Here is a 23,730-nt window from a genome sequence, read left to right on the forward strand (position 1 = left end):
ACATCTCAAGGGTTGTCTTTTTACATTGTCACTGGGAGAAGGGAGGAAGGTGGGGGGAGGAGAAGAGTTCTGAAGGTGTGGTATTTTTTTTTCCTTCTTTTAGGTCTGTTAATAAACTTCTTTATATTCTTTCAAGTTTGGTGCCTGCTTTGCATTTCTCCTAATTCTTATCTCACAGAAGGTAAACAGTAATGAGTATTTTGGACCAAACCACTACAAGGCTATTTCCTCTCATCCTGTCACTTGTTACCTGAGAGAAGAGTCTAACACCCACCTAATCACAGCCTCCTTTCAGGTAGTTGTAGCAAACTGACATAAATTCATTTGCTTCTGCCTGCAGTTCATATCACAAAATGTGCTACTGATACACACAGCTGTTTGTTTCTGCTTTTGGAGTATGAATAGAGCAATAGCTTGCATCCAAAACTTCCCTTGCTGAAGCTTGTAGCTAGAAAAATTTTAACAAATATTTTTAAAGAATGATTTCATCAAATATGACTCAAGGCTACTGTTTTATTTCATTAGATTTCTTAAATTTTTCAGAGGAGGGTTTGACTCTTGAAACTGAAATATAATTTTGGTTGCATGGTTTTAATTTATACAGAATACTGTAAGATTATTAATTCTAAATGTCTGAGAGACCTAACTCTTAGGCATTGAGAGTATGTGTAAAGAAGAGCTTTTGTATAATCCAGCATAGTAAGTGTATAAATAGCACCCATCTAATTAATGGCTTAGAAAGTTATGTATAGTGCATGTCAGGGGGTGTATCCTTGTCATCATATTTTGCCTCTGACACAAATGATCCCATGCAAAATTCAGATGGAACATTTGGGACTTTATTTCAAAATTAGGGTAGTGTGATGTCTTGGCTCTATTCATTGAGGTTTGCTTCAGAAACTATAATAATGACTATTCTTTCTGCTGGTGGATTCTGCTGTTTATTAACAAATCAACTGTGATTCTTTTAAAGCTGGCTTCACATGTAAGACTTTATACTTGCAGAATTGATAGGAGTTCTGTTATCAGTGAAACCAGAAAGGGGTCCAAGAGGCTTCTGTTTCACTTTCATGAACAGGAAAGAAAATACAGGTGTGATAGTGACATGCTCGTTTTGCCTCACTGTAACTTTCAAATAAAATGGAATGCTATCTGCATTCAGTAAGTGGCTAAATCTAAAGCCATGTTTGAAGGTCTCTCATGATTGCATAGGTGCTGGAGAAAAGTAGTGGACACTTGCTGTGTTTTAACCTGTTCTCCTCAAGAAGGAGTCTGCTCTCTGCTGGCCTTTTCTTCTATCTGATTCTGCATCTATTTGCCAACTTCACCTGTCTGTGAGTAACAACTAGGAGCATTAGTATTACCTAGTGGCTGGGTAGGAGAAAACCCAACAAATTAATACACATTTTTTAAAGAAACTCATTGTGTTCTGTGTTCATTCCCAGATACATAAGTAGAGGTTAAGAACTAGGCAGCCAAGGATAAGCGACCAAAGAAGCTTAAAGTAGATGGTCAACTGTAGTTCTATAGCACCTCGTCAGCCACAGCTGAGCAAGTAGGGGGTGTTTGAGGGGAGGAATGACCACAGGTAAGGAAAAGGCAGCAAACTGGGGACACTGAAAGGAGTTTAGGGGGATGGTACAAAGATGTAAGCTACAGGACTAGGAAAGCAGACCTCGTTAGTAGTATTACTAATAGAAGAATTTTTTTTGTTTTTATTAAGTATATCATGCTAATATGAAGGGAAAATAGTTAAAAGTAGAAAAATTAGTTTCTTATTTAAATAAATTAAGTTTAAATCCAATATGGACTTTCTTAACCAGGTTAATCTTTTAATGTACTCTGAGATATCAGTCTTTACTCTGTATATTTCTGTGTTATATTCATATATACAACAATTTTTGTAGCATAAAGAATTAATGGATACTCTCATTTAAAAATTCTCATAGTACCAAAAGGAGAGGAACATGTATTTAGGGTCATAATGTAATTCCTTTAAGTATGGTCTTGTCAGACATATTAGATTAGATCCTTAAAGGAGCTTCCATCACTGCTCAAAGTCATTTGGGATTTCACAGAGATTATTTAAACTGCTTTTGTTCTTTCCTCAGCATGTGTACAGCTTTAGTGCTGTAGTGTACTGTTAGTTGTGTAGAGTTAGAAGAGTGAATTCATTGGAGGAAGCCCACTGAAAAGATCATAAAACTGGTTGGTAGAATAAGGGTAGTAGTGGTAGACATCCTTGACTTGTATGAAATTCACAGCACAAACCTTCTGCATGTTGTTGCCTGAATTATCCGCTTGGACAAAGATGTTCCTTTAACTATTTCTGGTTTAGAGCATTGAGATATTAGGGAAGGAAAAAAGAAGACGGGTTAGCAGTGAAAGAAGCAAGAATACCAAGCCTTTATAAATCACTGTATTGGCTAGAGTGTTTGCAAAGGATTTGTCAGCTTAGGTCCTTATCAGGCTCAGAGGGATCAAATCCCATGCAAATGGTGTAGTTCTAGTCTGTTAGAGACAGAGGTGCTTTCTGCATTGCCAGCTGAGAGGAGGCCACTATGGAGCTGGGAATGCAAGAGTTCTGGAGCCACTGCACAAAAAGGGTTAATGTCTTGGCAGAATGATGAGCATATTCCTCTGGAACAGCTGGGGAGACCTGAGGTCTAAATCCATCTGGGGCTGAGGGTTGTTTGAACCCAGGCTAAGGTCTGGGAGCTGCCCTTTGGAAATTACAGTGTTCACATGTCTCTGCACAGTTAAGTGAAGCTTTTATGTCTTGCAGTGCTAGATTTAGATGCCTGTATCCAATATCCCACCTAAGGTCTCTGTATTTTTTATGGATTATCTTTTAAGTAGCAAGTCTTGGTGGGTAAGGGTAGCATGATAGATGTATTTATTTATTTAATTTTTCTTTGCTATGACTGAAGTACATGCTTGTTATAAAAACAGTAAGTCTAATACTTGTGTTTAAAATCTTTTCTGGGAGAGCATGGTAATGAAAGACTGGTACATATTCATGTTCCAAATCTGAAATGGCTTTGTAGAAAAGTCATTTCCATAAATTCTGCCTATCCACTAACAACCAGGAAAAAAGTAAGCCACCAATTTCTTATTATTTTAATACTGTTAAATTAGAAATTAAGATAGGATGTATTTTAAATTAAAAATATAATTTAAACAAAATATCTTTAAATTCTCTTTGGAATAATGTAGTTATTACTGACGTTAGATACCAGCTGGAAAAAATTTTAGAGAAAGCTTTTTATATTTTTTGTCTTCATTGTTGCTTAATGTCACAGAAGGAACTAAAGATCAAATAAATTTTTAGAAGTTTTAATTTTTTTGCTCTCTGTACTTTAGGAGAACACTTAGTGTGACAATCTTGATTTTATATTCAGTATGGACAGTCCGCTTACATCTATAAGGAAATTTATATTTAGATCAGATAGTTACATGTATCATATATCAAAGATATTTTTTTAGTTATCTTCCCATTGTTTGGTTTATATTCGATTAGATGTAAATTACTGAAAATCCCACCTTCTCCTTTAAAATTCTCTTCCCATATCTAAGCCTTCAATTTGTTTGTGCTGTTGTGCAAATAACTTTGAAAACACAGCCTGAATCCAAATAAATACCCATTCAAGTCAAAAGACAACCTGAAATTATAGTTGTGAAACATTTGACCATTAACACTTTCTACCTTACTTCAGTAAGGTAGAAATAGCCTGCACGTATCAAATCCTCCAGTTTCTTCTCTGACATTAGCGACATGCTTCTTCATTATAAATATTTGGCATTTTATAGAGCAGTTTGAGACTGAAGGTACGGGGAGGGTATTTTAAGTTGACCTCAGTGCAGAAGAGGTATATTTGAAGGAACATGTATGTGAAACAACCTGTAATTGGTTATTATTTGTTGCCATCTCTGTTTCAATAGTGCTAAGCATTATTTTAGCCAAATTAGTTTCTTTGACAAATTTTCTACATGTTTTGTGGAAACAGCTGGTTCAAAGAGAGAGCCTCAAATATGCTCAGTGATGAATACGTTACAGAGACATTTGAGTCACATTTTTTTAGCCTGAGATTGAGAGTGTAGGAGCAAGCACCATGGGATACCACAGGAGGACCATAGGAAAAGCTTTCATCACAAGTTCTGCTTTATCTCTTCATCACAAGACTTGCATTTAATTGAAGCTGTAAGAAAATGTAGTTTGCCAGGATAGAGCACACTTAGAATCCAACCAGATACTAAAAAATCTGTTCAGCATAAACTTTTACCCAGCAAGGAAATATTCTAAACAGCAAGAAAATGTTATTTGTTAATGATGTGAAAGTTTTCAAGGAGCCCAGGTACTAGTGGGGCTGTAACCCTGGCATTTCAAGGGTATCCTAAAATCTGATGAGTCTGTTCTATTACAACATGTTTGTATGTGTTATCTTGCGTTTAGCAGGGGTGGGGTTGCAAATCCCTCTGGACTGGGGGCTTGAAAATTTTCCTTGCTGGCACAGAAGTTAGAACATGCAGGAGAAACTGGGATTTGGGAACACAGTGCAGGGAACATAAGTGCTTGATCAAAAGCCGTGGCATCTTGACAAATGGTGTTGTGTTTGTAGTGCCTTTGGAACTTTTGTCAGTTGGGGTTTTCTGTGTGGATTTGGAGTGATTTCTGTGCTGTCTGCATGTCCATAGTCAAAATAGAGGGCAAAGAAATATTTTTAAGTTGTCCCTCCTGGTGCTTTCTGACAGTTTTTCTTGCCTATGAAATACTTGTTTTTTCCTCCCTTCTCCTTTCCCGCAAGCCGGATACAAGTTAAATGTAAAGGACAGAACCAGCAGACAGTAGTTTTTCCGGTAGAATTTCCACTGTGCCATCTGCTGGTGATGCAAAGCAAGTGACCATTTCAAAGTCTGGTCTTCTGCAGTGCTGAACAGTTGTGTCTCCAGCTGAAGACAGTAAAAGCAACAGTTTTCTGAGTGTCCCTGATGGTGTTTAACCCGGGACAAAGTCATTTAGCTTACTTGAAGAGAATCAGTTGTAGTTAGAGCAATGTCTCTCTTTGTTTTAAGGTGATCATGCTTACCTTTCTAGGATTCTGTCAGATAAGGGTGAGTTGGAGGTGGCATTGTAAGCATTTACCTAACAATACCAGAGGTGCTTCCCTCTGGAATTATAGCCTAGCTCTGAAGCACAGAAAACAGTGAAATATTTAGATTATTACAGCAACTGTGACTGAAACACTTCTGATTCTCAGATGTCTGCTGTAATTTAGATTGCAGGTATTTGCATGGGAGGTTTTATCATTAGGAGAAAATTCTATCAACTGAATTTTATACTCTAACATTCGGGTCCTCCCAAGGACTTGCATTCTTCCAACACGTGAATATTGTAAATTCAGGAAGCCACAGGTTTCGGGGTGGATCCAGCTAGACCGTGAATACCACTTGTATGTAACAGTGTATGGTAGAGAATGTAATACTTTAACAGGAAAGAAAGCCTTTATTGGCAAAGGTTTGCAGTCATTGTGGAAACATTCTGAATCTAACAAATCTCTTAAATTCTTACTGTATGTTTGGAATTTTAGTATTTTTTTTAAAAATTGTCACTGTTTTGTCCCTATGTATGTTTAAATCACAAATAGAGATAAGGAAGGATTGTACTGTGAGGGGAATGAGCCATAAAAAAACAGTTGCAGGATAGTGTTGAAAAAATCGGTAGTTTTTTTCTTTTTTTTCCTTGTCCCTTTTCAACTGCTGGTCTGGCAACTTCACAGCAAAAGAAGTGAGAGCACTGTTATTGCAAACACCACTTCTAATACTGTAAATCCACGGAAGCCTGTAATGTATAAAGGCTGGCTTTTCAAAGTACGAAAGTAATTCAAGATTGCCCTGGTATTTATGCTTTGTAAGAAAAGAGATTGAATCTATTGATCCAGATTTAGTGTCATTTCACAACAGGATAATGATTTTCATTTTCTTTTTTTTCTTATGATACTTTTTATGGCTTCCTATACTAGTCCTAGTTATTAAAAATTTAGTACAGTATGGCTTTTTTATAAGGTCTTTGGAGAAATAATGTTAAAACACTGTTAAATGAATGATTCGTTTTGCTGCAATCTCTACTAATTAAAATTTAAAACACCAGATTAACCGTCTTGTGCAACATGCAGTGCATGTTCTGATGCTCTGTTCTGCTGTTTAACTCCGTGAACCACTGAGAGCACTCTCATTGTATCTTGGTGCTTAGATTGTTATTTAACTACACATGTAATTCAGCGATAATAAAATGATTGAATAAGATTTTGAAAAAGATCGACTAGAACCATTCATGAATTCTTTGGAGAAAGACTTTATCTTGTCTGTAAAAATATGTGGGGGTATTTTTTTTCTAACTTTGGGTTTTTGTTTGATGTTTTGTTACAGCAAGTGGATACTCACCTGTTGTCATTCCCAGATGTGGACCAGCAAGTCCATTTAAAGGACACTTAAGTACTAAGAGTAATGGTAAGTAACGTGTACTTTAACCAGAAGGTCGACCTGGTTCCTTTTATGTGAATTCATGATTAAAATGTTTTAATAAAAACTTTTGCATTGAGCTTTTGTTTGGAGAAGTTTAATAGTACCTACATTTAGTATGCATTACTGAAAATACTTTTAAGGAATAAGTTTTGCCTTGACTGTACTGCTGGCTACAAATTGATAGCAAGATAAATATATAAAGGTGTCCCATCTGTATTAGCTGTAACATACATATTCCTTTACAGTCAGTAGTTTACATGGGCTAGTGTATACTTCTGTGCCATACTGACACCTCAGATACCTTTTTTTTTCAGAAGAACATAGAGTGAAGAAATGGGAAGTTTCTATGTTAACATTTTCATAGTCCAATTTCAGCCACTTTTGTAGCTATTTATTGTGTTAATGGCTCATTGGGGAAAAAAAAGGAGGCAGGATGATTTAATGTAATAGTAACTGGTAAAAAAACTGCCTTTGAGCAAAGAAGTTAAGCAAACACTGTTCCAAAGTTTGTGATTTTGAATTGCAGTTAATAACTGTTTAAAATATAGTATTCTTTTATTTGCCTCGCTAATGTTCAGGTATATTTTAATCTTACAGCTTTCTGCATTGACTCCTCTCGAAGTCTAACTGGCCAATACCTGATCAGAGATCACATGGTGTTTCATTATAACAGAATCCTTTCAGCCAAAGGTAAAAATGTGCATGTATGAATGAACTGTGTCCCCCTCGATTTAGCTCAGTCTCTCAGAATAGGCTCATACCAAGAAGGAATGAACTGGATTGTAGGAAGGTTACTGTTGTTACTTTTTCTAACCCAAACTGGTGTCAACAAGGAGATGTGGCTGCTACTTAATAATACTTTTGTATTACTGAGATGGGAAGTTTTGTATGAAAACATTTTCCTTAAGTGTTACCAAAGATCCTCCCTTAATTTTAGAGCACTTTGTGCTGTATTGGCTTCATTCTGCTTTTGATGAAATAATGCGTTATGAAATAATAGGCTGAACTGAAAGTCATCGTGATAGTCATAAGAGAAAACATACAGAAATTATTTTAAGAATGAAGGCAGAACATTTCTAGTTGAACTCAGACCACTATGTCTTTTTTATTTTTTATATTTATTTCAAGAATTTCTTTTTTTTTTTTGATCTTTCAATGAATAGTAGTAGTGAGTTCTAAGGACTTGGAAAATTGCCGTGTGTGTTCACAACTGGGAAAATGTTACTGCCAGAGTCCATACTCAAAAATACAATACTCACAATGTTATCTCTCATGTAACATACTCAGTATCCTCAGGTATGCAGGTAAACCTTTTGAAAGGAGTCTTCATTTAAGTAATGATTCTTCCTTTAAGTATGTATTTTATCCAAACAGCTTTATCTCACAAATCCTGTGACTGTATTAGTATCAACCTAATACTTTAAGTACACAGTAACTAGCATGTTTTAAAATAGAGAAGAATTAAATTAGTCTTTGTTCTGTGTTGGTTTATTACTACATTTTTCTAGATATCACATACACTAAGTAAATTCTTAATCACTGACATTTGGTGTTTTTCTTTTTTTCAGCAGCTGTAGACTGTTCAGTGCCCAAAAGTAGGTTGACCAGCATCAAATGTAAGTCTTTGTTTTATGTTGATTCTGCAAATGCTTCTGTAAAACTAACTTAGCAAAACAAAAAAGCCAGCATAGAAGAGTAACAATAGCACATAACCCGTAATTGAACATTCATGTATCTGCTTGTTTATTCAGCTTTCATATTATTCTTCAGCTACTTGTAGGAATCTGCAGCAAATGGAATGCTGGAGAGATGGATCTGGGCTGTCAGTGATTAGCTGTGCTTAGCATGACAATTCATTTGCTTAGGATCCTTTTCGCCCATGCAGCTGGGTGAATTTTCTCCTATTGTATGAGAGGATGTAAGCTTGAACTCACAAGAAGAGAACAAGTAGTGCCAGGTAAAAGAGGAATTTTAGGAGGGTAGGCACCTGGGGACTGGGGCTGAAGCTTCTTGTTCCATTTTGCAGAAAACAGAGCCAGACACAAGCACACAGCCCCACAGCCTGGATTAAACTGCAGTTACTTTTTCTGCGAGTTGTCTCATTTCTTAACACTGCTAAAAGATATGAGCACTGTAGCCCCACTTCATAGTGTTAAACCAAAGTGCAGTACTTTAAAATAATTGATTTATGAAATACTAAATATATAAGTCAAAGGGGATAAATAGCAGCTGTTTGTTAAAATAACGAAGTGTATTTCTATCTGTCTTCAATGCAGTTAGAAAAAGTTCCTTGTTCTCCCATTTTATATTCAGTTACAACTAGTGAGGTACTGGAGAAAATGGAATTCTTCTTTTAGGATGGAAAGTTAAATCTTTTAAGGACAGAATACTTTGTGGTTAGTATCAAATTCAGTCAAAACAAAGTCATACTACCTTGTAAAATTACCAGAATAACTAGGAAGTCAATCATCCTTTTGACAGAAAGATTTAATTTCATGAGCACTTTTTTCAGTAATTCAGCATAAAGACTTGAGCCTGAGTTAAGCTGCCTCAGGATTTCCTTTATATGCTGTTCCATCTGACTGAGATTCCTTTACAAACAGATAAGAAACTCTGCTGTGCAGGCTGAAATTTTTGCTGTTATCAAAGAGGTAATTCCATGGGAAACACCTGCTTTCAAATTCATCATTATTGGTCTCACTGACTTCATGGTATTTAAAGTTAAGACTACCCAGGCATACCTTGTTCCGTTTCTGCACTATCCTTATAACTTCTAGATTTTTAGAGTGAAATTAAAAATTATTTCAATTTTATTTCATACCTAAAATTACAGTGGTTGCATTTTTTTCCCTGCAGTTCTATGCATTATTCAACAAGAAATACAGATTTCTGTTCTGTAATAGTCATGCAACCAAGTGTTACATGTTCAGGTGTTAAGCTCGCAAGGTACCATTTGTAGAGTCTCTGGTAATTCACTGGAGAATCATTTTTCTTCCTCTGTCTTTTGTGAAACAGATTATGTGGAGATGACAGCCAATAGCTCAGACAGTAAGAACGTTGAAAATGTGCTGAGGGAGAAAAGTAATGGGAAAAGGATTTTAGAATATTTTCAAAACAATTTCTTCTTTCTTGCTGAAGATGAGACACAGGATTTATACAGGCACAGTTTTAACTTCAATATGGTTGAATATCAGCAATATCTGTATAGTGTCACTGAGGATGAGAGGTTTGCGCCTTTATTCTCACCGTAGTTCTCTGTCTCTCATTGCTTCAACTGAAGCATATTATTACTTTTTTCTTTTTGTGTTCTTTGTCTTAATCGTTATTGAATTCCAAATAAGGTTTTTGTTCCCCCTCTATTTTGAGCTTTGGGTAGGGGGGTAAATTTAGTTTAAAATGATAAGATTTATTAATAGCATAGAGTTACAAAACAGAATTCTTGCAGATAGAGTTAAAAACATCCCCTGAAAATGTGCTTCATGTACTGTTAGAATAGCAGGTGAGTATTTCCCATTGGGGTTGTTGCCACGAGTCAGTCATTAGTGTTTAAGAATTAAACATGATACTGTAGTTGGCATTCTCCCTGGCCAACTGACTGTGTTCTGTCCTTAAGTGGATTTAGTTTCCACTGTTCTTTTCCTGGTATCTTAGCTGGCAGCAAAGCAGGCAAGGTGCCATGGCCCTGGGCTAGCAGTGAGCATGTTCCTGTGTATTAGATCAGACTTACTGACTTAAAATAGTTGTTAAAATGTGAAACATCTTGAAATGTGAAACTTCTATGTTCAGAATTAGTCCAAGCATGTTGATTGATACCAGTGGCCATTAGAAGTCTGTGGTTGTGAAACTTGTGCCAGAAAACTTGACAAAGGCTGTGCCAAGTAAGACAGCTGCTGCTACACATGCCTGGTTTCTAACAGTACTGACTTTTCAACCCATATGTTTAGAGGTTTTTCCACAAAGCATATTGATAGTACAGCTTGAACCCAGTGATTAGTGTGCTTGGGAATGCAGGTCTCCTTGATACTGGGGCAGGGGGAGAAGAAGGAAAACAAATATTCTGAGAAGTTTCCCGCCATAGATCTGTTTTAGCCTGATGGAACATGAATTCTTGGAGGGAAGGCAGTGAGAGATAGGGAGAAGCAACAATTCAGAGTGATAGTAGTGTTGGTTTTCTACTCTTTAAAAGGATTAAGGTCAAGCAAAAATATCAAGAAATACATATTGTTACGTAATTCTGTATTTAAATCTTAATTTTTCCTGTAAACACATATCTATGTTTCAGACTATGAAAAAGCAGAGATCAATGAAAAGCTGTCACAAAATTTCCCTATTTTTTTCTGTTACATCTTGTCCTGAAGTATGTATTTCTGAAAATGGAAGTTATAAGCAACTAATATAAGCCCTTTAAATTCAAGCACTCAGGTAATTCTAATGCCTGTGTTTTCAGAGTTGAAGTATGTCTTTGGAAAGGTGTTGGGTTTTTTTATAAGAGGTAATTAATTTTAGATATGCACATCAAAAATACATTTTTCACAGCTTGTAGTTGTGAAAAGACTTTAGAACATATAGTCTAACATCATGAGTTGAGCAGACCAAAAGTTCCATCCAGTTGTGCTAATATGGAATTTAACATCCATACTGAATGTGGCAAATAAAACACATAAACAAGAAAAGCCTGCAGTCTTGACTTGTAAAGGTCAAGAAATAGAGAAAACATAATTTCCTTTTGTAGATGTTTCAGTAGTTATTGATCATTATTATTGGAAATGTGTCCCTGATTTTTAATCTAATTTACCCAGCTTTACTATCTCTCTGCTGATGGGGAGGACTGTTGTTTTTATACAATTGTCCACCATTATTCAGGATTACAAAACAGCCATAGCATACCAGAGAATAAGAATAAAATTACGCATTCCACTTATTTTCAGTATTATCTCAGTACAGTATGTCTAAATTGTCCTTGGGAGCTACCCCAGTGGTACCTTGAAACAAAAATCACTGCCCAAGGCCACCTAGAAGCCCAATGGACCTCTCTCTAGGGTACACAAATGGAGGTTTACCTGGGCAGGCTTAGACATTTCCTTCGGGGTTGGTTCAGCATTCCACAGATTCTGTGCAGTAAGTGCTGGCAGGCTGCTGTGTTCTTCATATGGCTGACAGAAGTATATAGGAGGTGTCTGCTGGATGAGGACCCCATATGAGTATCAGAGGTGGAAGGATTTAGGATATCCAGTGCTTCTAGCCTCTTGTGAAATGCTTTTGAAGGATTCTTGTCTCATTGTTGGGCTTTATTTCCAAGCCTTAGCAATGACCAAATTTTGCCATTAGTAGCTTTGCCAAGTAGTATCACATTTCTGAAGTACATACCCTCATACAGGCATATCTTTCCGTTTGAGACAAGAAAGGCTTTAGTATCAAGCTCTTGGTAAATACTTTGTCATCCTTTTTTTATGGTGGTTCCTCCCTTATTTGATGAAACCGTGCTACTGATACCAGATGTGAAGGACTGCAAAATCATCTCTTGGAATTATGAAAATAAAAATTTCTGTGTTAAGGCATTTAGATTTAGACTTACAGCCAATGGCAAAATTCAGTTTACATTTGATGAAATGTCACCCAAGGTGCTTAAATCATGGTGTACTGGGGATTTGTGTAGAGCTAGAAAACTAGTAATTTTTACTAGAGCTGGTAAAAATTCTTAGAGAAGGAAGAGCTTGCTTGCAGAAGAAGTAATATCACCAGCTGATATACTGGACACTTTAGTTATGGTCACTGCAGGCACTTCAAGCTCAGCTGAGATGATGTTTGTATGATTTATCTAAAAAGAATTCAAAAGGGAATTAATAACTGGAAGTGTGTTTGCAAAAATAGCTTAAATAAAAACACAGTAGGGAAATGCTGAGTGTTAGATAATTCCTTTGAGATACTGTTCTGCACACTGAACTCAGTTTAAATCTAACTTAATATTTCATCGTCTGCATTGATTATTTACATCAGAAATGAAATAACTTGAAGGTTAACTGCCAGTTGTTCCGTGATGTGACACATGATAAATTTAGCAATCGGAAATTCAGAGCAAAGGACAACCACTGGCATTCCAGATCATACTGTCCTTCTAAGTGCAGAGCTTTCAAGCTGACTAGGACTGTGATATGTATGATTAGTTTGTTTCTTCGAGATTTATGACGTGTTTTATAACTCTAAGTATGTCTTGAAATGCTAGTGCAGTCTAGATTTCAGGAAAAAAGAATTATGCCTATAGAGAGAGTGTTCTAAAAGGGGAATAAAGTGATCACTACTTTGAAGTGTGGTGTACTCTGCAAAGGGTATTTGCTTAGGCAAAAGTGTTCCTTCTGTGACAGATAGATCAGTGTTTTATAGGAGTTTCTTTATGAGGAGTGCTACAGTTTAACATCTGAAATTCATGGTCTTTGTGCATCCTTTCACTGACAACAAAATCAAGAAGATGGATTCATGGAGTGGACGCAATAAGTTACGGAATCTATTCACAGACTGAATTTATCTGATCTACAGAATCACTAATTTGCTTATATTCTAGTACATTTTCTCTTACTATACTATAAATCTGTGTGGTTTTGAGCACAGTAGTTAATGAGATAGAATTAATCTCAGTCTATAATAAGGCTTTTAAAGGGACTTATTATTTGGATCTACAGGCTTATTTTATTCCTAAACATTTTGTTTTCCCCTTTTAAGGAGATGAAAAGTAACCCAGAGGTTTTCTTTTTGCATTTATTTGTCACAAGATACTTACTATGATGTACTTTTTTTCCATATTTAACTCTACGTATGTGACATGTTCCTGGAGCCAATGTTCAAGTAAAAGCTACTTGCAGTGAAACTATTATAAGTATTTGTTAACAAATGCATTTTGTGTTTACTTCCCACAAGTCTATGACTGTATGCCAAGGGCACTTTTTTCAAATTTAGTTTATGACCCTCTCTGAAAGCTAAAAAAGCTGTATCTGTAATAGATTTGAAGCAGAAGATACCTTAAACAGTGAGCAATGTTTTCAATTAAAAGCTAAATCTCCTTCTAAAATTGCCTGTCTCTTGAATGCTGGTCTCATTCTTTCTGTGTTTAATATATTGACACTGCAACACAAGCGGTTATGTATGACAGCCTTAAGTTTCTTCAGCTCCTCTCAGTTGTAATATTGTAATTAATGCCTAAAAGTTCCAGGCAAATTTTCTATCTGGCTGAAGTCAAAGGGGAAGACTGGATTCTCCAGTCCTTGCATGGGTAAAGGACATGTGAAGTAAGGAGAGGTAGGTCTGCGTGCCTGTTTCTGCCTTTGTCTGTGTTACTTGCTGACTGCCTCAAGCTCACCTCCAGCTGTCTGTTTACATCCACATTAGCTCTTTTTGAGAAGGATTTCTCTATCTCTTACTTTGCTGGTTTCACAATTCCTAGCTTTTACCACAGATCTAGCCCAAAAATTCATAATTTGGCAGTAAGATGTGTATATTACTGGGGTTTTTCCCCCGGTTACAAACCCAACCCGCTACAAGTACACATCAGCCATCACCATTTTACCTGAGCAGTAGGCCTCCATGCATGTGCACACACAGACACACTGTATTGGCCCGGAATAATTATTTATCTCAAACATATAAAACATCTAACCTGCAGCTAATTTTTGAGTGCTTTTCTGTAACTTTTAAGACAAACACAATTAGAAATAATGGTAATTTAGAACAGACACAGTAACTCAGTATAGAAAGAAAAACATTGTGGTTTAATTATTTAACAGTACAGTATATTCTATCATTCTGTTAGAATGTGTATTTTTAATTCAGAGTTGTATTAGGTAGCATTTGTTAAATTCAGCTAATATTTTCCCAATAATATAAGCAGTTTCATATTGGAAGTAATCTAATAGCATATGATGGATAAATCAGCAACCATAAAAGAAATTACTCTGTGTTTTCCTCATCAGTTGTAAGAATTGAAAGAAAGAGAAAGAGGGATTTTCCTGAGCAATGAGAGCAAAGATTTTGCATCTGAAAGATGAATTTTTATCTTAAAAGGGAACTAAAATGTTTAAAGTAATGAATACACTTACTTATTTTGTGGAGATTAACATGTATATAGAGTACATGTACACAGACGAGTGCATTTTAAAGGTTGATTAAATGTTCTCAGATTGCTGTAGGTCTCAGCTGTGTAGAAGAATGAACCACACCAATCCCTGAAGTTTTTAACATTTCCATGCATTAAATATAGTAGTGCATATGCAGATTGGGGTCTACCAGAGTATGATATAAATATATCATGAAACCAGAGAAGAAATCCTCAAAGACCTTTGTCTCTATGAAACAGATGATTCATACACTTGGATCTGTGTTAAGTGAATGAGAAAATTTTCATTAAGTATACAGACTTCAAAAGTGTGCTTGCTTGTTTTTCCCCATTTGGAAATGAAATTATTAATGTTTTTCATCAGCCTCATTTGGATTTTTCAACTTTGTGAACTTCGGGTACTGTGTCCAGTTCTGGGCCTGTCACTTCAAGGAAGACATTGAGGCGCTGGAGTGGATCCAGAGAAGGGCAATAAGGCTGGTGAGGGGTCTGAAGCACAAGTCCTGTGAGGAGTGGCTGAGGGAGCTTGGGTTGTTTAGCCTGGAGAAAAGGAGGCTCAGGGGGGACTTTATCACTCTCTACAACTGCCTGAAAGGAGGCTGTAGACAGGTGATGGTCAGCCTCTTCTGCCAGGCAACCAGCGACAGGACAAGAGGACACACTCTTAAGCTGTGCCAGGGGAGATTTAGGTTGGACATCAGGAAGAATTTCTCCATGGAAAGGGTTGTCAAGCATAGGAATGGCCTGCCCAGGAAGGTGGTGGAGCCACCATCTCTGGAAGTGCTCAAGATGCCACTCGATGTGGCACTTAGTGCTGTGGTTTAGTCGGCGAGGTGGTGATTGGTCAAAGGTTGGACTCGATCTTGAAGGCTTTTTCCAACCTAAATGATTCTGTGTTTCATCTGTTGAACCTGGCTGTTTACAGTATCCAAAAACTTTGGACTGTACTATGTAAGATTTAGGTGACTGATGGCAAACTCATACACAGAAAATTTACCCATCTTTTGGGCTTCTTTATCTCATGACATAAATACCTGACTCATCTTTTTGCACTGCAGATGAGGTCTTGGACTGCAGGCCAGTGTGGACTGATAAAAATCCCCCACTCCTGATCTGACAGTAGCCCTCTCAGAGTTGACCTTCATTTTTTTGTGTTCTTGATGTAAACTTGCTTGTTTTGCTCTGGATTTCTGTATTTGGGAGGCTCCATACTGTTAGCATGGATTTTTTTACACGTCAAATTTGTTAACAATAAACACAGGGTTTTCTCTGAAATACTGGATGAAAGTACAGTCAAAAGAATTCTACCTGTAAAAAATTGATAAAGCTTGTAAGTTTTTGAGCAAAATGCTGTGTTAGCAATACTGATCTTGTGTTCTTGTACAGGAAGTCCTGTATGCTGGTGTTTGTCATGAGGTAAGAAAATTTCAGGAAAGTTAAGGCTCAGCTTCAGCTATTAATAATTTCTCTTGTAAGAGTAGGCATAAATTTTGTAACTGCTGTGTGTTGGAAGTAGGATGTATCTCAATGGTCTGACTTTACTGAGCAATTGAAAACCACAACAGTGTTTTCAAATCACTCAGGGAAAAAAAGAATATTTCAGTTTGGATCTGACCAATTTTGTCTCTTCCCTAAGTTGCTGACCAGCAAAGAAGAGAGAAACTGAAAAAGAAGATAGCCAGGTGTGAAGAGAAAATGAGTATCTGTGAAACTGTCTCCCGATCCTGTTCAAGAGACAGCGGAAGGCTGCTGCCATCCTCTTTTAGAAAGGTATGTATTTTAATTTTGTTTAGTAGATACTATCATATACTTGCCTCCCATAGTAACAGCTGATCACTGCTGTGAAGCAGTGAGGCATCTTTCAAGCAGCAGAAAGTAGACAAGGGTCTTTCTGGCATGTCCCCAACACCGAATGCATGTCTTGACCTTCTGACAAAGATGTCAGGTATCTGGATGAAGAGTGCTTGCAGTAAATACAAGCTCTAATTACCCTTGAGTTCTCTTGCTTTCACTTCAGCTGAAATTCCTGTCCTGTCACTCCAGAGCTTTGCACAACTTCCTAAGGCAGAACTCTGTTACCTCTACCCTTCTGAGCAGAAGAATCAGGAATCTTCCATTTTTTCCTTAATGAAAAGTTCTATTTGGTAATACATTTCGTATCTAACAGTGTGCTACACCCTTCAGTTGCATTTCGTGAAAGCAAAAATAGTGCTTAGACCAAAATATACCATTCTGTATATATATATTCTGCTTATATGCATAGGCTGACTTAGTTTGGCTGGCTATTCATCAAGATATGTGGTGTGTATTTCTAACTAATAAATAAATATGTAAATAGCCCAATAAATTACATTCTTGTTCATCGCTGTAAATGAGCAATTGCAGCTTAAAACAGAATAATGATTTAACTCTGTGATTCTAACAGCCTAAGTTTCATACATTGTTGAAATATATGTAAAGCTGGAGGACATTTCCAAGTAGTACAGCAAACACCATCAGTTTCTTTCCCTGTGACTGATTTTTGCAGCAGGCAGCCTGAGTGTGACCTTATTGCAGTGCAGAGAAATAATGCCTTGAAATTCAATACATGACTCTTAGTTATGCATGAAAGCACAGGCATGAATAAGAAAAGGGAGTAAATGTGATATTTAAAATCTAAATTTTATTTTTTATTATTACCATTTTTGTCCTTCCGTATTACTTTTTGAAAACTTGGGGCAGGCAAAGTTCCTTGAATTGTTTCATTGCAAAACAATTTTGCAATGAAAAAGTAACATGTGTCTCTAACTACTGCATGAACTCCCAGCTTTAAAATGGAAGGATGCATTATAACAGACTGTGGCTTTTTTCCTTCGTTTTTCAAAATAAGATTTTCTGAAATTCTACCTGAATTGAGCTGGCCATGACTAAGATCTCTGATTTGAACAGCACTTGGTATTTCATATCTCATGTTCAAGTAATCCTATTATAGGCATTTCTGGCTGCTAATGAATTTTTAAAATAAATTAATGCATGCCAAAAGTCTGGAAGGCTGCTTCATAGGAGGTTAAATTTCTCTTCTAGTAATTTGAAGTATGCTGTTGCCTTGACATTTCAAGATCCCTTTCAGCCTGTTTTTTGAGATACTTTTTTTCTGAAGAATGAAAGTTATGGCCATCTGCTTGTGCATATGAAATATAGATTGGGAAACACCATTAACTGGTTCTAGTCTCTTGTTAATTTTGTGTGCAACACACGTGTGGCTGTTTGAAATGCCTACTCAAATGGTTTATATTTAAAGATTTATTATACTCTTACAATACCACCAGTCTGAACATGTATTGTGCTTAAATTAGTTCTGTCATAATGGGAGATGTCAGTGACTAAACAAAGCAGAAGAATCTTCTGAGCGTCAAAGAAAGTTGTTTTCATTAGGAATGTTATGATTTCCTTTCAGGCTTCATAGTGACAATCACCTGCTGTGCTGGTTGTTTGATGTAGGGTATGCCCAGCCTCTACCCTTGAGGGAGGCCTGCTTAAATAGGGAGATTGCACAACTTCCCAGCAGAATCCCTCTGGAAAAGGCAGCCACCTTTCAGTTACGGCGAGAGAGGACACAGACCCATGATCCTCTTGGAGACCTCTACAGATCCTTTGTAACCTACTGGCTTTTACCCCCTCACACCCACCCCTGTATCCCTCTAAGATCTAGCCCTCTGCCCCTGTGGGATCAGAGAGCTCGTCCCTGGCCTCCCCTTCGCGGGGTGCAGGCTAATAAAGCTGCCCCATGCGGAACTGCTGTACGGGCCTCTCATCTGTCTCCTCCTGCTCCGGCCTGGGGGTTGCCTTGCAGCACAAGAGCTGAAATCACTCTTGCTGAATCACTGAAGAGCTGACAGCCTGCTGAGACAGGCACCCCCTGCAAAGGCACCCCGGCGGCCGAGGGATCGCCGCAGACCTCTGGGGCACTGTTCCTTGTGGGACGCTCTCTCTGGAGCTGTGCCGGCGTTTTGGGTCTGAGCCACAGACCCCATCCCGGCTGCTTCAGTTTGAATTAATGCACATTCAGTAATACCCCTTATTAATAACATCACAGTATTCAAGGAAACTTGGAAAAAGAGTGTAACAGGAACATAATTTTGAAAAATAGTGATGTATAGAAACTTAATATATTCATAGAGGGTCCAATTTGTTCACATATTTGTATGAATTTTCTCTAATGGCAGCTTGTCACTTCCTATAGAAGACCTTTGGTCTGTCCAGACAGAGAGGGCAGGTGCTCAGCTGACTTAGAGCAATATTTAAGTGGCCGTCTCAAGTTAAAAGAATCATATGCATTTATTGCAAAATGGCAGCTCCTGTATCCTGACAGTGCAGTTCATAAAGCATCTCTTTGATCTCATTTTCTGATGGTAGATGAACTATTCTATTGGAAGACCTTTTCATACAAGAACAAGTTAATTTCAAGATTAAATTAATCTTACTGTAACTTCAGTGACCCCAGTGAGAGCTGCCTTGGACCTTTTATGTGAAAAGGTATTTAGCAACCTTTCTTTTCAAAGTTTGGTTTTTATAGGGCAGCTGATACTTTCGTGGCTTTCGAGCTGGGAAACTAAACTTCTCGTAGAAAGTAGCTTACAGAGAAATCTGGATTCTTTCTCTGTGTTACTACTTTTGCCCGTCAGATGACAGCAGTATGCTTTGATGTGTTTTTACTGAATTTTCTTTTCCACAGAGTCCATGAAAATTCAGAGGTCCTCTTTCTACAAGCTTGCTGCAAAGTACTATTCAGTTTACCCCAGTTTTGTGACTAATAAAATTGAAGCATAAATACATACTTTATGAAACTTTTTAAGGGGGTTGCTGAAATCTATCATTGAGTAGATTTGTATCTTTCAAAACAGATTATACTTGGTTGAATCAACAGAATAGGAACATATATTGGTAAGCAAGATACAAGTCCAGATTTTTTACTTCAAATTACATTATAGTTCTTGATAGTTGTAATATCTAAAGCTGAGATACTACCATGGAATTTTTAAAATTTTATTTGAAGAATAGAAATAAATACATTTTAAATCTATTTTAATGTGTACTGTTGTATATTTGTAGGCATGTTTTTGTCTGGTTTTTTGTGTGTTTCCTACTTAAACATCTGATGATTTTACAGATAACAGACTAGAGAAGAATGTGAGCATACTTGCTTACAGTTTCCTTGCAATGCAGGTGTACAGATAATTTTCTGGAAGTTCACAAGTGACAAATTGCAGACAAACTGCATTCTCTGACACTCCTTAAAATCTTTTTGAAGTGTCCAACATAGTTCCTTGTTCATGATACTGTTTCTTCATCTACTTGGTGGCTGTAATTCTTTCCTGTTTGAGTAGTAAAGTTTTGCCTCAGGATAAGGGCTTTGAAAGACATTCTTTTCTCAGCACTTGAATGAGTACATCTCACAGCTGACACAGATGCAGCTTAGGGTTGCAGTTCTCTCTAGTCACCAGAGAGCTACTTGGTCTGTTCTACTTACGAAATACTTGAGAAGGAGAAGAGAAGAACTGCCCTAAGCTTCCTCATATATAAAGAGTGCTTGAACTTAGGATATTGCCATATCAACCTTGTGCCTTTGTCTTGTTTTAGGATCAACTCAACTGCTTCTGAGGAGCAGAACATGTCACTTTCATGAGGTGTAGATAAATAATTGGCTAATGTAACTTCATATCTTTTCTTAATTATTTTGCATAATGCAGGGAACCAGTCATGATATGCTCACAAATGCTTCTACAATCTGATTTATATTGCAGTTCAATGAACTGATTTAGTCACTGAGAGTAAAGTGTTTACAAGAATTAAGCTGCTTATAATATAGACTGAAGGGTATGGAATTAGCTTTTCAAAACATCTGTATAGGTGGATTCTGAAACTTTCTAGTCTTATCAGTTTTCTGTAGTGCTGAGCTACCACTGCAACTACTTTATATGCAAACAATCACACTGGTAAGCCTCATTATACTGCTTGCTAACACAGGCATTTTTTTGGCTTTGTGACTGCATGTTATCAGTTCAGCAGTTAATTATGCTGTAGTAGTAAAATAAAGTTGACTCATGTGAGACACCATCAAGAAGAGCTTATTTTGCCTCAGCTAACTGAAAAATACCTCTTTGTATTAGGCACCAGCAACTCTGGTTATTTTGGGGTACCAGAATAGTGTAGATAGGTCTTACTGATGTGAGAGAAAATTGTTGTTGAAGGAAATACATGGTATGACAGCAGTGTGATCTGTGACTTAATTTTCATGGTAAAATAGCTGCGTTTTTAATATTCCTCTAAATAGCATTTACTGCATACTACAAAATGTATATTCATCATAATTGAGCTTTAATTTAAAATACTGTGTTTGAAAGGAAAAAAATGAAATTGTATCGATTCTAAGCAATAACAGTAGCAGTGTTACGAGAAAACGCAGCATTTATACGCTAAGAGTCTATTGCTCAGAATTTTTAAAAACACCTTTATTAGGGTTGAGTGGTATAATAGAAAATCTGTGTATAATTACAAGGTATACTATCTATTAGTAGGTTACAATGTCATGAATTTTCAATAAATGTATAAAGATTTCCGATTTTGGTCATTGTTTTTTTTTTTTTCTCTCTTTACACCCCCCAGTAGGAAATCTCAGAAGCCTCAGGACAAATATTGGTTATCTTGCAAAATCCCCACAGGCACTTTATTTTACAGTTGTTTTTGTGACTTCTGTTGGCATTCAGTCCATTGTCACTTCGTGGTGGGGAAAATCACACATCCAGCCTTCAATCCATATCTTAATCAGCTGATTATTTTCAGAAAGTGAGATATTCTTGAGGATTTTCTCCAGGTTTATATTGTGCTCAGGCAATGAAGCACCATTGGAAATGCACTGGATCTGTGTTTCAGAGTTAGTCTCTCAAAGTAGTTTGCACATAGATTAATGGTGAGATCAGGATAAGCTACTTGGTGAATCTGTGAATCTTCTCAACTGGCATTATGGTTGTATGTTATAAATAAATGCATGTCACAGCATATGTATGAAGTCATACTATACTGGATCCACTCTTTCTCAGGCTTCCCATAGGGCAGATGTTCCTTCAGTAACTTCAGTAATGTAATGCTTCTGCTCACATTTTTACTTGTGTGATAGAAGCATAATAGAGATGAATGAAACATATGGAAATCACCTTCCTTTTCTTCCTTTTGTCACTGCAGAGCTTGTGGTCTGTACTGGTGTCTCCTTATCTTCCTGTTCTTTGTTCAGGTGGTGGAGGTACATGAACAAGTTAATTTCTGTGTTAGCCTATCTGAACTAAACTTCGAGTTTGTTAAAAACTGAAGATAGCCTTAGAAATTGAATTTTCTTCTTAGGAAACACCTCTACTTGTATACATTTTCTTAAATCCTACAGCACTTTGTTGCTGATGATGTGGACCTATATGAACTGCCCCAGTGTTAGGAAAGTATGATAATAATTTTAGAAAGTTAGCTGTTGGTTTTGAATTGGGTTTTCTCACTTGTTATATTTTAGCTGTTATTTTGCCCTGTTGATTGTGTGGTACAGCAGTGAGACTTTCCAGAATAACACTATCCTCAGCTTGTCTCCCTCACTGTTGCACTGTAAGCATTGTCTCTGAGTGTTGTGGTGCTAGATAGTTTGAGTACACACAATGGGAGTCGTGTCTTCTCCATCATGCAGTTGTGTGTAAGAGAACTTGAATTTCACAGTTATATGTGTGGATGAAATAAGTTGGTTTATACAAAATTTTGTTTGCTGATAGGCTTTTGGTTTAATCTTCCAGTTCTGCATTATTCCTGCCCTTGGAGATGGTAAAATGTCATACATAATTTTCACTGACTGACAGAATATTTGGTAGGTGGCTGTATCCTAGGTAGGAAAAGCACATAAAACAACTGTTTTCGTAAGGTGTTTAAAACACATTGTAAAGCACATTTACTAGTGTGCATACCCTGTCCAGGTATTAATGCTTTGAAATTGCAAATTTTTCAAGGCTCTCTCTATGACGGAAATAAAATTTCTATTTAATTGTTCTTTCAAATTTAACAAAACAAACAAACAAATGGCCAAACCAACCAAAAACCCCACCTTAAGATGTCACTTAGATTTAGTTGTGTTTTTGTCTTACATGCCTTTGCCACAGTGTCATAATACAATTCAGGAATAATGTTGAACTTTTAAGCATGGGATAATTATGGCTAATCCTTCGCTTGCCCAGGTGGTATGAACAGAGCATATCCAGGTAAAATAATTTGCCTCAGTGCAATGATTCCTTGACTTCTAAAAATGTATTGATTAAACTCTTGGTTTGATGTAGCCATCAAAATTCTGTAACAGAGTACCAATGTTTTGCTACCGAAGCAAACCATTTGCTTATTACTCTCTTATTTCCTGTGACTAGATTTTAAAATCTGTTAGCACTGAGGCTGCTGTGAAACCAGTTTGATCTTATAAAAATTGAAAGTTTTTACATAGAAAATACCTCCAAGTTGGTAACAGTAGTAGCTGGGAGTACCATCATGAGCAAAGTAGGTAATTTGCAAAGCAATCAAATTTGTTTTATTTTTTTCTAGAGTTTCTTGGAAGTAGAAGACAATCTCTTCCCCTGTGCTGGGCAAGCACAGTACCTATCAAGAGCACCGTCTCCTTTTGGCCAGCATGGCTCGGTTCGCTCCAGTCCAGTTAAACATGCCAGAAAATGTTCTCGGAATACATCCAGGGCATCTCACTCATGTGTCTGTACGTCAAGGCCACCAAGTAAACACTCTGGACTTTCATGCAGTCACTCCATTGATAATTTTGTGAGCATTGGTTGTTCCCAGAGGTGTCAAGGAAACAACCCCAAAGTGAGCAGCGGGGATCTTCTAGAGAGGCACTCTGAATACTTTACCAAGAGCCGAAAACCTTTTACTCCACGCACCTTAATATCAAATGCTAAATCTCTCCTGACAGAATACAGGTATTACGCTCCTGCTCGAAGGAAGAAGAAAAATCGCCGCAAGCAGCGTGTGGAAGCTCAAACACAGACTGATATGATCAGGTACAGAGATTGAAACTTTATTTTGTAACTCTGGAATTT

The 23,730-nt window shown here is 37.0% G+C and overlaps 1 protein-coding gene across 4 annotated transcripts in view; it reads left to right on the top strand.

The window, feature by feature from the left end:
• Positions 1–271: 271 nt before the first annotated feature.
• Positions 272–23,730, top strand: part of SPATA7 (spermatogenesis associated 7) — a 32,434-nt gene continuing 8,975 nt past the window's right edge. Inside the window, exons 1-6 of one of the 4 annotated variants that reach the window (XM_017728975.1) lie at positions 272–295; positions 6,427–6,507; positions 7,120–7,212; positions 8,091–8,138; positions 16,263–16,396; positions 23,225–23,691. In XM_017728975.1, the coding sequence (XP_017584464.1) occupies positions 7,176–7,212; positions 8,091–8,138; positions 16,263–16,396; positions 23,225–23,691 (686 nt within the window). In that variant the 5' untranslated portion in view covers positions 272–295; positions 6,427–6,507; positions 7,120–7,175. Of the gene's footprint in view, positions 296–1,492; positions 1,589–2,540; positions 2,759–6,426; positions 6,508–7,119; positions 7,213–8,090; positions 8,139–16,262; positions 16,397–23,224; positions 23,692–23,730 lie in introns of those variants that run through there. The other 3 variants (XM_017728973.1, XM_017728974.1, XM_017728972.1) reach the window with 3 other exon arrangements.

Source organism: Corvus brachyrhynchos, unplaced genomic scaffold, assembly GCF_000691975.1.
Source record: "Corvus brachyrhynchos isolate BGI_N302 unplaced genomic scaffold, ASM69197v1 scaffold1, whole genome shotgun sequence".
NCBI lineage: Eukaryota > Metazoa > Chordata > Aves > Passeriformes > Corvidae > Corvus > Corvus brachyrhynchos.